Below are 15341 nucleotides of genomic sequence, written 5' to 3'. Positions count from 1 at the left end.
CAAAACCAGAAAGGCAATTTAAAGACAAAAGCCTTGGTAACATGAGACACAATGTACAGCGTGTATACACTACCGTTCAAAAGTTTGGGGTCACCCAGACAATTTTGTGTTTTCCATGAAAAGTTACACTTTTATTTACCACCATAAGTTGTCAAATGAATAGAAAATATAGTCAAGACATTTTTCTGGCCATTTTGAGCATTTAATCGACCCCACAAATGTGATGCTCCAGAAACTCAATCTGCTCAAAGGAAGGTCAGTTTTATAGCTTCTCTAAAGAGCTCAACTGTTTTCAGCTGTGCTAACATGATTGTACAAGGGTTTTCTAATCATCCATTAGCCTTCTGAGGCAATGAGCAAACACATTGTACCATTAGAACACTGGAGTGAGAGTTGCTGGAAATGGGCCTCTATACACCTATGGAGATATTGCACCAAAAACCAGACATTTAGTAGAATTTAGCTAGAATAGTCATTTACCACATTAGCAATGTATAGAGTGTATTTCTGATTAGTTTAAAGTGATCGTCATTGAAAAGAACAGTGCTTTTCTTTCAGAAATAAGGAAACTTCAAAGTGACCCCAAACTTTTGAACGGTAGTGTACTTCGCAAAGTCTGTGTATTGTGAGAGTCTTTATATGCCTGCTGTGATTGCACTCTGATCAGGAACAGGTGCACGATGATTAGTTCTAATGAGCTTGAGCATGGTGTGTGAGTAGGCGCATGCTCCGAGCACGAACACGTGCAGATGTGGCACAAGATTTTGGTCTATGGCTGAAACTGTGTTTAATATGGGGCGGCACAGTGGTGTAAGTGGTTAGCACGGTTGCCTCGCAGCAAGAAGGTTCTGGGTTTGCGGCCAGCGTGGGTCTTCCTGTGTGCAGCTTGCATGTTCTCCCTGTGGGTTTCCTCTGGGTGCTCTGGTTTCCCCCACAGTCCAAAGATGTGGTTAGGTTAATATGTGACAGCCTTGGGCTGAGGTGCCCTTGAGCGAGGCACCTAACTCCCAACTGCTCCCTGGGTGCTGTTAGCATGGCTGCCCACTGCTCTGGGTATGTGTGTGTTCACTGCTTCAGATGGGTTAAATGCAGAGAGGAATTTCACAAGTGTGTGATGAATAAAGTTGTGCTTTCTTTCTTTAATATTACTTATTGGCTCAGTGTTTGGCTGAAACCTATAGAAGCACCTGTCTGTATGTGTGTTTAAGAATGTAAGATGGTCATTGGCATGCCAGCCTCAGGTAGCGAGTCCACAGTTGTGGTGTGGCGCCACGTTACATAACCTCAGTTCCTGATGTAATCCTGAGTGGTCTAGCACGCACTCCAGGAAAGGAACAGGTTTTGCAACATCGGTTCGAATCCTGGTGTCATCATAAAAGGCTGAGCTCAGACCTGTACAGGTCTCTAGTTTTTTAATTACTTTTATGTGCCTTTTAATTTTGTCTGTGGTGATAAAAGTGAATAAGTTATTGCCAAATCATTGTAAGAGGAAAAAACATCGCTGTTATTCTAAATTCAACACACCACCCATATAGATTATATTCCTGTAACAGCATGCCCTGTCATGTTTTATTCTTTATATATCAAACACCTTCATATATTAAAACCAATAAAAAACCCACCAAGATTACAAATTTACATTAACATTTATTGTATTCCAGTATAAAGTACACATACATCAAAATAAACCTAAAACTATTGTTTTACAAAATAAAACATGACCGTAAAATAAAGAATGTTCCATTAATTTCTTTAAGAAATGTACCTGTATAGAGGAAAAGCTCATCAGTCTGTTCCAGGTCACCATTACCCGTAAGAACACTGTGCTCTCTCACATGTATACACTACGTCCTTACGGTTTCTCTTAAACAGTGCGTATTATACTGTACGGCTTATAAAACTGACGAGGTTAACAGCTGAACATGGAGAAAAAGAAAATACTTTCGTGAGATGTATACTTGGCAGACACACTTTGTTGAATGCACTCACCTTGTGACAAAACAGCAGAGTGAAACTGCAGAATTACTGTAGATGTGTGATCATAGCAAAAAGCAAAATGTCGAGTGTTAGTCATTCTTTTCTTGTCTGCTGCCTGAGATACACATTCATAAACATATAAACAGTTACATACACGTAAGGCCATGGAGTCTCTCTCACACATACACTACCGTTCAAAAGTTTGGGGTCACCCAGACAATTTTGTGTTTTCCATGAAAAGTCACACTTTTATTTACCACCATAAGTTGTCAAACGAATAGAAAATATAGTCGAGACATTTTTCTGGCCATTTTGAGCATTTAATCGACCCCACAAATGTGATGCTCCAGAAACTCAATCTGCTCAAAGGAAGGTCAGTTTTATAGCTTCTCTAAAGAGCTAAACTGTTTTCAGCTGTGCTAACATGATTGTACAAGGGTTTTCTAATCATCCATTAGCCTTCTGAGACAATGAGCAAACACATTGTACCATTAGAACACTGGAGTGAGAGTTGCTGGAAATGGGCCTCTATACACCTATGGAGATATTGCACCAAAAACCACACATTTGCAGCTAGAATAGTCATTTACCACATTAGCAATGGATAGAGTGGATTTCTGATTAGTTTAAAGTGATCTTCATTGAAAAGAACAGTGCTTTTCTTTCAAAAATAACGACATTTCAAAGTGACCCCAAACTTTTGAACGGTAGTGTATATCCACTCCTGTGGAGTTTGTACTTTGTATGAGGTGGGTAGAGACAGTGTATATAACGCCATCTCCTCATGTTTCTGGGTTCCTGTTCTTCTTTCATCATCTGGTCTGGAAATACAAAGTTCAGACTTGCTTTATGTTCCATACAGTATGCAAGATATAATATCAACATGTAGCCTGTAATAATAATAATAATAATAATAATAATAATAATCTCATCTCATTATCTCTAGCCGCTTTATCCTGTTCTACAGGGTCGCAGGCAAGCTGGAGCCTATCCCAGCTGACTACGGGCGAAAGGCGGGGTACACCCTGGACAAGTCGCCAGGTCATCACAGGGCTGACACATAGACACAGACAACCATTCACACTCACATTCACACCTACGCTCAATTTAGAGTCACCAGTTAACCTAACCTGCATGTCTTTGGACTGTGGGGGAAACCGGAGCACCCGGAGGAAACCCACGCGGACACGGGGAGAACATGCAAACTCCGCACAGAAAGGCCCTCGCCAGCCACGGGGCTCGAACCCGGACCTTCTTGCTGTGAGGCGACAGCGCTAACCACTACACCACCGTGCCGCCCTTTTAGATTATTATTATTATTATTGGGCGGCACGGTGGTGTAGTGGTTAGCGCTGTCGCCTCACAGCAAGAAGGTCTGGGTTCGAGCCCCGTGGCTGGCGAGGGCCTTTCTGTGCGGAGTTTGCATGTTCTCCCCGTGTCCGCGTGGGTTTCCTCCGGGTGCTCCGGTTTCCCCCACAGTCCAAAGACATGCAGGTTAGGTTAACTGGTGACTCTAAATTGACCATAGGTGTGAATGTGAGCCTGAATGGTTGTCTGTGTCTATGTGTCAGCCCTGTGATGACCTGGCGACTTGTCCAGGGTGTACCCCGCCTTTCGCCCGTAGTCAGCTGGGATAGGCTCCAGCTTGCCTGCGACCCTGTAGAACAGGATAAAGCGGCTAGAGATAATGAGATGAATGAGATGAGATAATCTAAAAGCAGTGAGGAAATTGAAACTCGGCTTACTTTGGCAGCGCAGGTCGATCCTGTGTATCCTGAGCGACACTGACAGAAGTTTGGAAGCACACACTTTCCTCCATTTTGGCACTTGTGCTTGCAGGTGGCTGTATTTAATGACACAGTATGTCTCATTATGTGTCAGAAAATCATCAAAAGGCCCAACAGTAAAAATCCAAAATATGAAAAGTTAAAAAAATGTGCAGTATATTACAGTTTAATGATCAGCAAGATATGAGTTAGACTTACGAGTCTGGCACTGTATGCCTTCCCATCCAGCAGGGCAATGACACATGTTGGGTCCCACACACTCGCCTCCGTTTTTACACTTCTGTAAGCAAACCGCTACATACAGAACAGAGATTACGCTTAATGGGTCTGCTTAATATGCTGTAATGTGATAAGACCTACAGTGGTGCTTGAAAGTTTGTGAACCCTTTAGAATTTTCTACATTTCTGCATAAATATGACCTAAAGCATGATCAGATTTTCACACAAGTCCTAAAAGTAGATAAAGAGAACCCAGTTAAACAAATCAGGCAAAAATATTACACTTGGTCATTTATTTATTGAGGAAAATGATCCAATATTACATATCTGTGAGTGGCAAAAGTATGCGAACCTCTAGGATTAGCAGTTAATTTGAAGGTGAAATTAGAGTCAGGTGTTTTCAGTCAATGGGATGACAATCAGGTGTGAGTGGGCACCCTGTTTTATTTAAAGAACAGGGATCTATCAAAGTCTGATCTTCACAACACATGTTTGTGGAAGTGTATCATGGCACGAACAAAGGAGATTTCTGAGGACCTCAGAAAAAGCGTTGTTGATGCTCATCAGGCTGGAAAAGGTTACAAAACCATCTCTAAAGAGTTTGGACTCCACCAATCCACAGTCAGACAGATTGTGTACAAATGGAGGAAATTCAAGACCATTGTTACCCTCCCCAGGAGTGGTCGACCAACAAAGATCACTCCAAGAGCAAGGCGTGTAATAGTCGGCGAGGTCACAAAGGACCCCAGGGTAACTTCTAAGCAACTGAAGGCCTCTCTCACATTGGCTAATGCTATGTTCATGACTCCACCATCAGGAGAACACTGAACAACAATGGTGTGCATGGCAGAGCTGCCAGTACACTACTTTAAAACTTACAGTAAGTTATTAAAAAACATTTATAGTAAAGTACTGTAGTATCTTTACAGGTAATTCCTGTATGTTTCCAGTAATATACTGCACATTTTTTTCAAGTAAAATATTTTTAAATATGATTATAGTATAAAATAAAACATAATCGAGTAAATTTTTTTTCTGTTCATTTGGCTGATCCAGGATACAACTGAGCAGAAGGTTAAGGGTCTTGCTCAAGGATCCAATCATGGCAGCTTCTGCTATACTGAGATTAAACACACAACCTTCTGAACTGTAACACTGAGCCACCATAACTAGCTCAACAAGTTTGATTCAAGATTGTACTAGCATCTAAAATTTAATTCAAGGTTGACACAAGGATCATTTTTACCATTCATACCCCTGCCAAAAATGATAGATGCCCCACTATGCACTGCTTTTTCTGGTATTTTACTGTAAATCAGTGCACTGCTCTAATTGCCTAATTGTTTAAGTGCAATACTGTAAAATAAAAAAAGTACTTTGCAGTAAAATAAATACTGTAAATTTACAGCAATTTTTACAGTATATTAAACATGATAAAGACTAGAAGATGTGACTCATACAGTATAAAAGCTCACTTACGGATGTTACAGATTCCCCCCCACCAGCCAGAAGCACAGGAACAGGTGTTTGGACCCACACACTTTCCTTTATTCATGCACATCGGATCACACACACCTACACACAAACATGCAAGAGTAATACAAGACGGTCAAAACAATTTAAGCAGAAACGGGTTTGCTTTCCTTGTAACTGAAACCCTGGACAATATGAATTTAAAAACAGTTGTAATTAACCAAGCTCTCAGACAAAAAAAAAATTGTTTCATCCACATCTTGCAATGCCTTATTTGTATATCATTGCTGTGCACATAGATGAATGCAACTTAAAATTTAGCCTTTTGTGTTTTATGTCCAAGTCGAACACAACAGTTCCAGGATCACAACTGTGATGTGTACAAGGCCAAATTTGTGTGTGACTTGTTAACATCTACAGTACCAGTCAAAAGTTTGGATACACCTTCAAATTCAATGATTTTTCTTCATTTTTATTAATTAAAAGACACAATGTGTTAAAGTAATGATGGATGTCGTTTCTCTTTACTCAATTGAGAGGTTCTTGACATAATATGGATTACTACAGTTGTGTTACAGGGCTATTTACTGTATTATTTATTGTCTGAGCTCAAATGCATTAAGAAGGCAAGAAATCGCACTAATTAGCTTTTGACGAGGCACCTGTTAATTGAAAAGCATTCCAGGTGACTACCTCATGAAGCTGGTTAAGATAATGCCAATAGTGTGTAAAGCGTCGTCAAGGTAAACGCTAGCTACTTTGAAGAATCTAAAACATGAAACGTTTTGTTTTGAAACACTTTTTTGTTTATCACATAATTCTATTTATTTTTTTCGCGGTCTGGTTTCCATCAAATCCTGCGCTCTGATTGGCTGGCGAGCGGGTCCGTATCCTACGATATGGACCCCAGTTACGGACCTCTGGTGACTCGCTTGTTCACAACAACAACAATAGTCGCATTTTTTGTCAACATTTATCTTTTTTTATAAGATTTATTTATAAGATTATCAAAAATCTTATAACTTTTTGCCAGCATTTCTCAGGAGAATAGCATTAATTTTACAGCATGGATAGCGATAATGACAGTGTTCACAGCGAAAGCGAGTTTTACTACCCTGAGGAAGAAGAAATAAAAGAAAACATTTCAGGAGAAAGCTAAAACCTGGAACTGTTGCTAACACCGAGCAAAAACATGTCTGAATCCTGAATGACTCAATTTTGTATAAATAGGAGACTACATAGGCGGCAAAATGTAGTTTTTTCCTGCCATGGAAGTGCACTTGTATACCGAGGAGGAAACCATTTGCATTACAGCCGTGAATGAGGATTCAAAATGGCGGCTCAGCTCGGTTTTCCCTTTCGGGCGCTCTCGTTTTCTGTTAGAATTTGGTAAAGAAAAATATTAATATATTATTTACCAGCTTAAGGTCGGTCCGTATGGTGAAATACCGTGACCTCGGCCTTGAATACTGACCTCAGCCCAGAGGGCCTCAGTTAGTACTTTCAAGACCTCGGTCACGGTATTTCACCATACAGACCTCCCAGCTGGTAAATAACATATATATATACACTACCGTTCAAAAGTTTGGGGTCACTTTGAAATGTCCTTATTTTTGAAAGAAAAGCACTGTTCTTTTCAATGAAGATCACTTTAAACTAATCAGAAATCCACTCTATCCATTGCTAATGTGGTAAATGACTATTCTAGCTGCAAATGTGTGGTTTTTGGTGCAATATCTCCATAGGTGTATAGAGGCCCATTTCCAGCAACTCTCACTCCAGTGTTCTAATGGTACAATGTGTTTGCTCATTGCCTCAGAAGGCTAATGGATGATTAGAAAACCCTTGTACAATCATGTTAGCACAGCTGAAAACAGTTTAGCTCTTTAGAGAAGCTATAAAACTGACCTTCCTTTGAGCAGATTGAGTTTCTGGAGCATCACATTTGTGGGGTCGATTAAATGCTCAAAATGGCCAGAAAAATGTCTTGACTATATTTTCTATTCATTTTACAACTTATGGTGGTAAATAAAAGTGTGACTTTTCATGGAAAACACAAAATTGTCTGGGTGACCCCAAACTTTTGAATGGTAGTGTATGTTCCATATGTTATTTCATGGCGGCACGGTGGTGTAGTGGTTAGCACTATCGCCTCACAGCAAGGAGGTCTTGGGTTCAAGCCCAGCGGCCAACAAGGGCCTTTCTGTGTGGAGTTTGCATGTTCTCCCCGTGTCCGCGTGGATTTCCTCCGGGTGCTCCGGTTTCCCCCACAGTCCAAAGACATGCAGGTTAGGTTAACTGGTGACTCTAAATTGAGCGTAGGTGTGAATGTGAGTGTGAATGGTTGTTTGTCTCGATGTGTCAGACCTGTGATGACCTGGTGACTTGTCCAGGGTGTACCCTGCCTCTCGCCCATAGTCAGCTGGGATAGGCTCCAGCTTGCCTGCGACCATGTACAGGATAAGCGGCTACAGATGATGGATGGATGTTATTTCATAGTTTTTATATCTTCAGTATTGTTCTACAATGTAGAAAATAGTCACAATACAGAAAAACCTATGAATGAGTAGGGGTGTCCAAACTTTTGACTGGTGCTGTAAGTCTGTAAGTAACTGAATCTCACACACACACACACACACACACACACACACACACACACACACACACACAGTGGAAGAGTGGGTTAAAATGAACAGAAGCTTGAAACACAGTCTTACTGGACAAGCTGGCACAGTTATTGAGGTCAGAGGAAGTATAACCAAGTCTTAAGAAACAATTAACGCATGCAATTATCTTTATCTGGGGAGCTATAATGTTATAAATGTAGACATGTAACACTCACTCATTTGACATCTCTTGCCAGTGTAGCCTTCAGGACAGGAGCACACATTGTTCCTCATACACTGACCGCGGTTTTTACAGGGAGGGTTGCACACAGCTACAACACAAATCCTGCATTATGCATTTATTTTGTATTATCCTGCAGAACAAATTATCCATAAGCTAGACAATTAAGCAGATCTACAAATTAAACAGCTAATAATACCTAATGGAACATAAAAGCAATAAAAATAATAAAGTAATATGAGTAAATATTGGCGTCACAGTAGTGCAGCAGGTAGTGTTGCTGCTTCAGAGCTCCAAGGTCCCGGGTTTGATCTTGAGCTTGAGTTAGTATCAATGCAGTGTCTGTGTGTGTTCTCCCCATCTGTGTAGGTTTCTTCTGGGTTCTCCGGTTTCCTTCCATCTCCAAAAAACAAGCCAGTAGGTGTACTGGCTGTGTTAAATTACCCCTAAATGTGAATGTGTGTGTTCATGGTGCCCTGGGATGGAATGGTGTCCCACCTCAGGCTCAGTGTTCCTGGGATAGGCTTTTGTAAAATTATCACAGGTATCAAAGATCACAGAACACTCTGGTACTGTACCTATCTGGCACTGTGATCCATAGAAGCCACGAGGACATGTACAGATGTTAGGCTTGATACAGGTGCCACCATTCAGACACACTGGCTTACAATCAGCTGAAAGACAATCAGATTACAATTATTACTGAACAGTGTAGAGACATAGGCGAGGTCGGTATTTAAGGCACCCTGAGTATTCTAAGATATACTTTTATACAATAATTTCAGGGGAATTATTGTGAGTGTGTAGAAATCTGACACCAGGTTACAAAGGGAAGGTTGATGGACACATTTGAGGTGACAGGTACGGTATTTTTATTTGCATATTAATGAAATATAGGTTTGCTGATGGGCTGCACGGTGGTGTAGTGGTTAGCACTGTCGCCTCACAGCAAGAAGGTCCGGGTTCGAGCCCCGTGGCCGGCGAGGGCCTTTCTGTGCGGAGTTTGCATGTTCTCCCCGTGTCCGCATGGGTTTCCTCCGGGTGCTCCGGTTTCCCCCACAGTCCAAAGACATGCAGGTTAGGTTAACTGGTGACTCTAAATTGACCGTAGGTGTGAATGGTTGTTTGTCTCTATGTGTCAGCCCTGTGATGACCTGGCGACTTGTCCAGGGTGTACCCCGCCTTTCGCCCGTAGTCAGCTGGGATAGGCTCCAGCTTGCCTGCGACCCTGTAGAAGGATAAAGCGGCTAGAGATAATGAGATGAGATGAGATGAGAATAAATGAAGAAAAAAAGTTTTTTATTATGTTGGAAAGAAGAAACTGTTGTTATTTAACAATAAAAAAAAGTATGATCATTGATATAGTAAAACGTTCGGTCAGGAGATTATTTAACATTTTGGAAGGATTCTCCGTTTAACAGTCAAAACTGATTAATTTCCTATAACAACATTAATTCCTTACTACACACATGTACTAAGGATATGAGCAGGTACCTGAGTTACAAGTTGGTCCATACCAGCCAGGCTTGCACTTACACACTTCAGGAGATACACATTCCCCACCATTCTCACAGTGCCGGGTACACACCACTGTAGACACACAGCCACAGATTAAATCAATGTGCAGTTTGTTAAACTGAGTGCCATAATCGCACAAGAGTGCTCTGAGAGCATGATATCCCCCGCTGGCAAATCTGCCATAACTCTGGTAAAATGCGACTGAATTGAACGAAATTGCAATATACGTATTGTTAGGACTTGGATGATCTTGGCCTCTAGAGGCCGCTATTATTCTGTATTGTCATGTTTATTTTGGCCTCTAGGGGCCGCTTTTGCTTCTGTGTTTTGTGTTTGTCTTTATTGCCTGTTTAGTCCTCATAATTGTCACCTGTTTCCCATTTATCTTGTGTATATATACTCCCTCAGTTCAGTCCCTAGTCACGGAGTCTTTATGCTATGCTGTTAGTGCTAGTTCCCTCTGTCCCATGTACCTTGCCTGTGTCCTAGTATTCTTGGTTTTTGTTGCTTTCTTTTGGACTTTGTGGATTTTTGTTTTGACCTTTGGATCTTCTGAGTGTTTGGGTTTTTGCCTCTTCTTTTCTGGGTTTGAATTTTGGACATTGAACTTTGGATATTTTTATTTTGTATATCTTCTGAGCTTTTGGATTATCCTTTTTGTTTTTCCCTTGGATTGTAAATATTGTAAATAAACTGTTTTTGATACTCTACTTTCGCCTCACGCCTCTGCACTTGAGTCATCCCCCTGGTGGCCTAGTGGGGGTTTGCTGGATTATCACACCAGTGACCCGCGTTCGAATCCCAGCAAAACCCTAACATGTATTACCAACATATAACAAAGAATCCTGTCAAGTACGACTGTGCCATCAACTTGCTCCCTGGGACTACCCCTCCTCGGGGCAGACTGTTCTCCCTCTCTCAGCTAGAATGCAAGGCCATGGAGGAATACCTCAAGGACGCCCTGGTCTCTGGGTTCATTCGACCCTCCACCTCACCTGCTGGTGCCGGCTTCTTCTTTGTCGGCAAGAAGGATGGGGGGCTCCGACCATGTATTGACTACAGGGGCCTGAACAAGATCACTGTGCGCAACCGCTATCCCCTTCCGCTGATGTCCACAGCATTCGACCTGCTCCAAGGCGCCACCGTCTTCACCAAGTTGGACCTACGGAATGCATACCACCTCATCCGTATCCGACAGGGAGACGAGTGGAAGACTGCCTTTAACACCCCGTCAGGGCACTACGAGTACCAGGTGATGCCCTTCGGACTCACCAATGCACCAGCTGTTTTTCAGGCCCTAATCAACGACGTCTTGAGGGACATGATTAACCAGTACATTTTTGTCTACCTCGACGACATCTTGGTATTTTCCAAGACCTTACAGGAGCACCGCCACCATGTCCGCCAAGTCCTCTAGAGACTACTACGGAACAATCTGTTTGCTAAGACCCAGAAATGCGAATTTCATGTCCCCGAGGTCTCCTTCCTGGGATTTATTGTATGGACGGGACAACTCCAAATGGACCCAGCCAAGACCCTGGCCGTCCGGGACTGGCCCACTCCCAAGTCCGTTAAGGAGGTTCAGCGGTTCTTAGAATTCACTAACTTCTACTGCAAGTTCGTCAGGAACTTCAGTTCCGTAGCAGCACCCATGTCGGATCTCACCAAGAGGACTGGTGGATCTTATGTCTGGTCTCCTCAGGCGGATAAGGCGTTCAAGGACCTCAAGCACCGCTTCTGCATGGCACCCATTCTGGTCCTCCCGGACACTTCCCAACCATTCATCGTGGAGGTGGACGCCTCGGACAGTGGTGTCGGCGCGGTGCTCTCTCAATGTTCGGTAGGAAAGTTGCACCCCTGCGCATACTTCTCCCACCGCCTGAGCCCTGCGGAGTCCCGGTACGATGTGGGGGATCGAGAACTGCTAGCGGTCAAGCTGGCCCTTGAGGAGTGGAGGCACTGGCTGGAGGGAGCGCAACATCCATTCCTGGTTTGGACGGACCACAAGAACCTGGAGCACCTCCAGCAAGCCAAGAGACTGAAACCACGACAGGCTAGGTGAGCCTTGTTTTTCAGTTGATTCGACTTCACCCTATCGTACCGCCCCGGCTCCAAGAACACCAAACCTGATGCACTGTCCAGGCTGTTCTCTGCCACTAACAGGGAGAGTGAAGTCGGGCCTATTATCCCTGTGTCCCGGACTGTGGCCCCTGTCCGCCGGGGTGTCGAGGAGGTCGTCCGACGAGCTCAACGCCAGGACCCCAGTCCTGGGACGGGGCCATCGGGCCTCTTGTACGTCCCTCGTCAAGCCCGGGCCAAGGTTCTCCAGTGAGGGCATTCGTCCCCTCTCACCGCCCACCCGGGAGCTCGGAGGACCCTGGACTTCTTGAAAAGACGCTTCTGGTGGCCAAGCATGGAGAAAGAGGTGAGGTCATTCGTTCTGTCCTGTGAAGTGTGCACCAGAAGCAAAAATCCATGACAGCATCCCCAGGGCCTCCTGCACCCTCTGCCTATTCCCCGGCGTCCCTGGTCCCATGTGGCAGTTGACTTCATCACGGGCCTTCCAGACTCACAAGGTAACACTGTCATTTTGGTAATAGCCGACAGATTCTCTAAGGCCTGCCGCTTCATACCACTGTACAAACTCCCTTCTGCTCTTGAAACAGCCAAACTCATTTTCACTCATGTCTTCCGAGTCTTTGGTCTCCCGCAGGACATCGTCTCAGACCGGGGGCCCCAGTTCTCCTCCCGAGTGTGGCGCGGGTTCTGCAAGCTTATCGGAGCCACTGCCAGCCTCTCCTCTGGGTTCCACCCCCAGTCCAATGGCCAGACGGAGAAGCTCAACCAGGACCTGGAAACCACCCTGCGAGGCCTGGCAATGGATAACCCGACTACATGGAGCACCTGGCTGCCATGGGCAGAGTACGCTCACAACACCCTGCAGTCATCGGCCACCAGGTTATCACCGTTCCAGTGCCAGTTCGGGTTCCAGCCACCTCTGTTTCCGGACCAGGAGGAGGACGCTGGGGTGCCCTCGGTCAATCAGTATGTGGGACGGTGTCACAAGACCTGGAACAAGGTCAGGAGGACCCTCATCCAGACTTCCAGGTCCAACCAGATTCAGGCCAACTGCCATAGAAGGCCTGCCCACGTCTTCTGCCCAGGGCAGCGGGTTTGGCTGTCCACCAAGGACCTTCCACTGCGGGTGGAGAACCGCAAGCTTGCTCCTCACTACATTGGCCCCTTCAAGGTTGTGCGCAGGGTGAACCCTGTCGCCTACCGGCTCCAGTTGCCCCGGACTCTTAAGATCAACCCTACATTCCATGTTTCCCTGTTGCGGCCCGTACTGTCGTCCACGTATGCCCCTGCCCCTAGGAATCCCCCGCCCCCCCGCATCTTCCAGGGTCAGACCATGTTCACTGTGCGCCATCTGCTGGACTCCCGCCGGGTCCATGGCAGGCTTCAATATCTGGTGGACTGGGAGGGCTATGGCCCTGAGGAACGCTGTTGGGTCCCCGCCCGGGACATTTTAGATAAAGGACTTTGCCGGGAATTCCATTTGGCCCATCCTGAGCGTCCTGGGAATGTCAGGAGACGCTCCTTGGGGGGGGGGGGGGGGGGGTGTCCTGTTAGGACTTGGACGATCTTGGCCTCTAGAGGCCGCTATTATTCTGTCTTGTCATGTTTATTTTGGCCTCTAGGGGCCGCTTTTGCTTCTGTGTTTTGTGTTTGTCTTTATTGCCTGTTTAGTCCTCATTATTGTCACTTGTTTCCCATTTATTTTGTGTATATATACTCCCTCAGTTCAGTCCCTAGTCACGGAGTCTTTATGCTATGCTGTTAGTGCTAGTTCCCTCTGTCCCATGTACCTTGCCTGTGTCCTAGTATTCTTGGTTTTTGTTGCTTTTTTTTGGACTTTGTGGATTTTTGTTTTGACCTTTGGATCTTCTGAGCGTTTGGGTTTTTGCCTCTTCTTTTCTGGGTTTGGATTTTGGACATTGAACTTTTGGATATTTTTATTTTGTATATCTTCTGAGATTTTGGATTATCCTTTTTGTTTTTCCCTTGGATTGTAAATATTGTAAATAAACTGTTTTTGATACTCTACTTTCGCCTCACGCCTCTGCACTTGAGTCATCCCCCTGGTGGCCTAGTGGGGGTTTGCTGGATTATCACACCAGTGACCCGCGTTCGAATCCCAGCAAAACCCTAACATGTATTACCAACATATAACAAAGAATCCTGTCAAGTTTCATGAAATTCCTCCAAAAATTGAGAGAAGTTGATTTCAGAAGGTGAGTACCCTTCCTGGGACGGACGGACATTGCCACGACATAATCCCCTTTTGGCCAGCAGGGGATAAACATTGTGAGGAAAGTTGATTTCAGAAAGCAAGCACACCTTGATGAAATTGCCAAAGTATAAGTTTGTTAATAATCAAGGGCATAACTCTGGTAAAATTTGCCCAAATTAAACGAAATTTCAATTTGCGTATAACTGTCATATAACAAAGGCTTTTGCCAAGTTTGGTGAAATTCCTCCACAAATTGTGAGAGAAGTTGATTTTAGAAGAACGTACACCCTCCTGAACTTGTCAAATACAAGTTATTTAATCAAGGGTCAAAACTCTGGTAAAAATTTCACAAACGAAATTAAATTGCAATATGCGTATTACCGTCATATAACAAGGCCTTTTGCCAAGCTTCGAGAAATTCATCCAAAAATTGAGAGAGGAGTTGACGTCAGAATGCGAGCGCACCTTCATGAAATTGTGGAAGTACAAGGTTGTTAATCAAGGGCCACAACTCTGGTAAAATGCGACTGAATTGAACAAAAAAACGATCTGTGTACTACCGACATATAACAATGTCTTCTGCCAAATTTCGTGAAATTCCTCCAAAAATTGAGAGAGGAGTTGATTTCAGAAGGAAAACACACTCTCATGAAATTGTCAAAGTATAATTTTGTTAATCAAGGGCTGTAACTCTGGTAAAATGTGACCGAATTTAACGACATTACAATATGCGTACTATCGACGTATAACAAAGAATCTTCCCAAATTTCATGAAGTTCCTCCAAAAATTGTAAGAGGAGTTGATTTCAGAAGGTGAGCACCCTTCCCAGGACAGACGGACAGAAATCACCATGTCATCCAGTTTTTATTCTTTCGGCCAGCAGGGGATAAAAACTGGATGTTGGAGCTTTATCTGATCCTTACCTAAAATGTACAATATTTTTAAGGGTAAAGCACTGTATTTGTAATACACTGCTTAAATAAGTAAAATAAACTGAAGCATCTGCTCACTAATTTCACACCGTGGCCCCACATAGCCGAAGGAGCAGGTGCACAGGTTTCTGGACAAGCAGCTGCCACCATTTTGACACAGCGGATCACATGTAGCTGGGAGGCAAAACAGAGAGAACATTTTTAACTTCTTTCAGCTACCGTACACACACAGCAACATAAATGATGCACTCAAAAAAAATCATCCTAGAAAGTGAAAATATCTGAAATACTGT

The 15341-nt window shown here is 43.8% G+C and overlaps 1 protein-coding gene across 1 annotated transcript in view; it reads right to left on the bottom strand.

Annotated features, from left to right (window-relative positions):
* Positions 1-1748: 1748 nt before the first annotated feature.
* vwde (von Willebrand factor D and EGF domains) overlaps positions 1749-15341 on the bottom strand; it is a 75886-nt gene continuing 62293 nt past the window's right edge. Inside the window, exons 25-32 of the mRNA XM_060943509.1 lie at positions 15127-15222; positions 9798-9893; positions 8882-8977; positions 8299-8394; positions 5463-5558; positions 3963-4058; positions 3723-3820; positions 1749-2798 (exon numbers count right to left, since the gene is read on the bottom strand). Coding sequence (XP_060799492.1) covers positions 2790-2798; positions 3723-3820; positions 3963-4058; positions 5463-5558; positions 8299-8394; positions 8882-8977; positions 9798-9893; positions 15127-15222 — 683 coding nt within the window. The 3' untranslated portion in view covers positions 1749-2789. The remainder of the gene's footprint in view (positions 2799-3722; positions 3821-3962; positions 4059-5462; positions 5559-8298; positions 8395-8881; positions 8978-9797; positions 9894-15126; positions 15223-15341) is intronic.

This window comes from Neoarius graeffei, chromosome 17 (genome assembly GCF_027579695.1).
Source record: "Neoarius graeffei isolate fNeoGra1 chromosome 17, fNeoGra1.pri, whole genome shotgun sequence".
Taxonomy (NCBI): Eukaryota; Metazoa; Chordata; class Actinopteri; order Siluriformes; family Ariidae; genus Neoarius; species Neoarius graeffei.
Note: the sequence above shows the minus strand (reverse complement) of the source record. Positions and strands in the feature narration are given on the sequence as shown.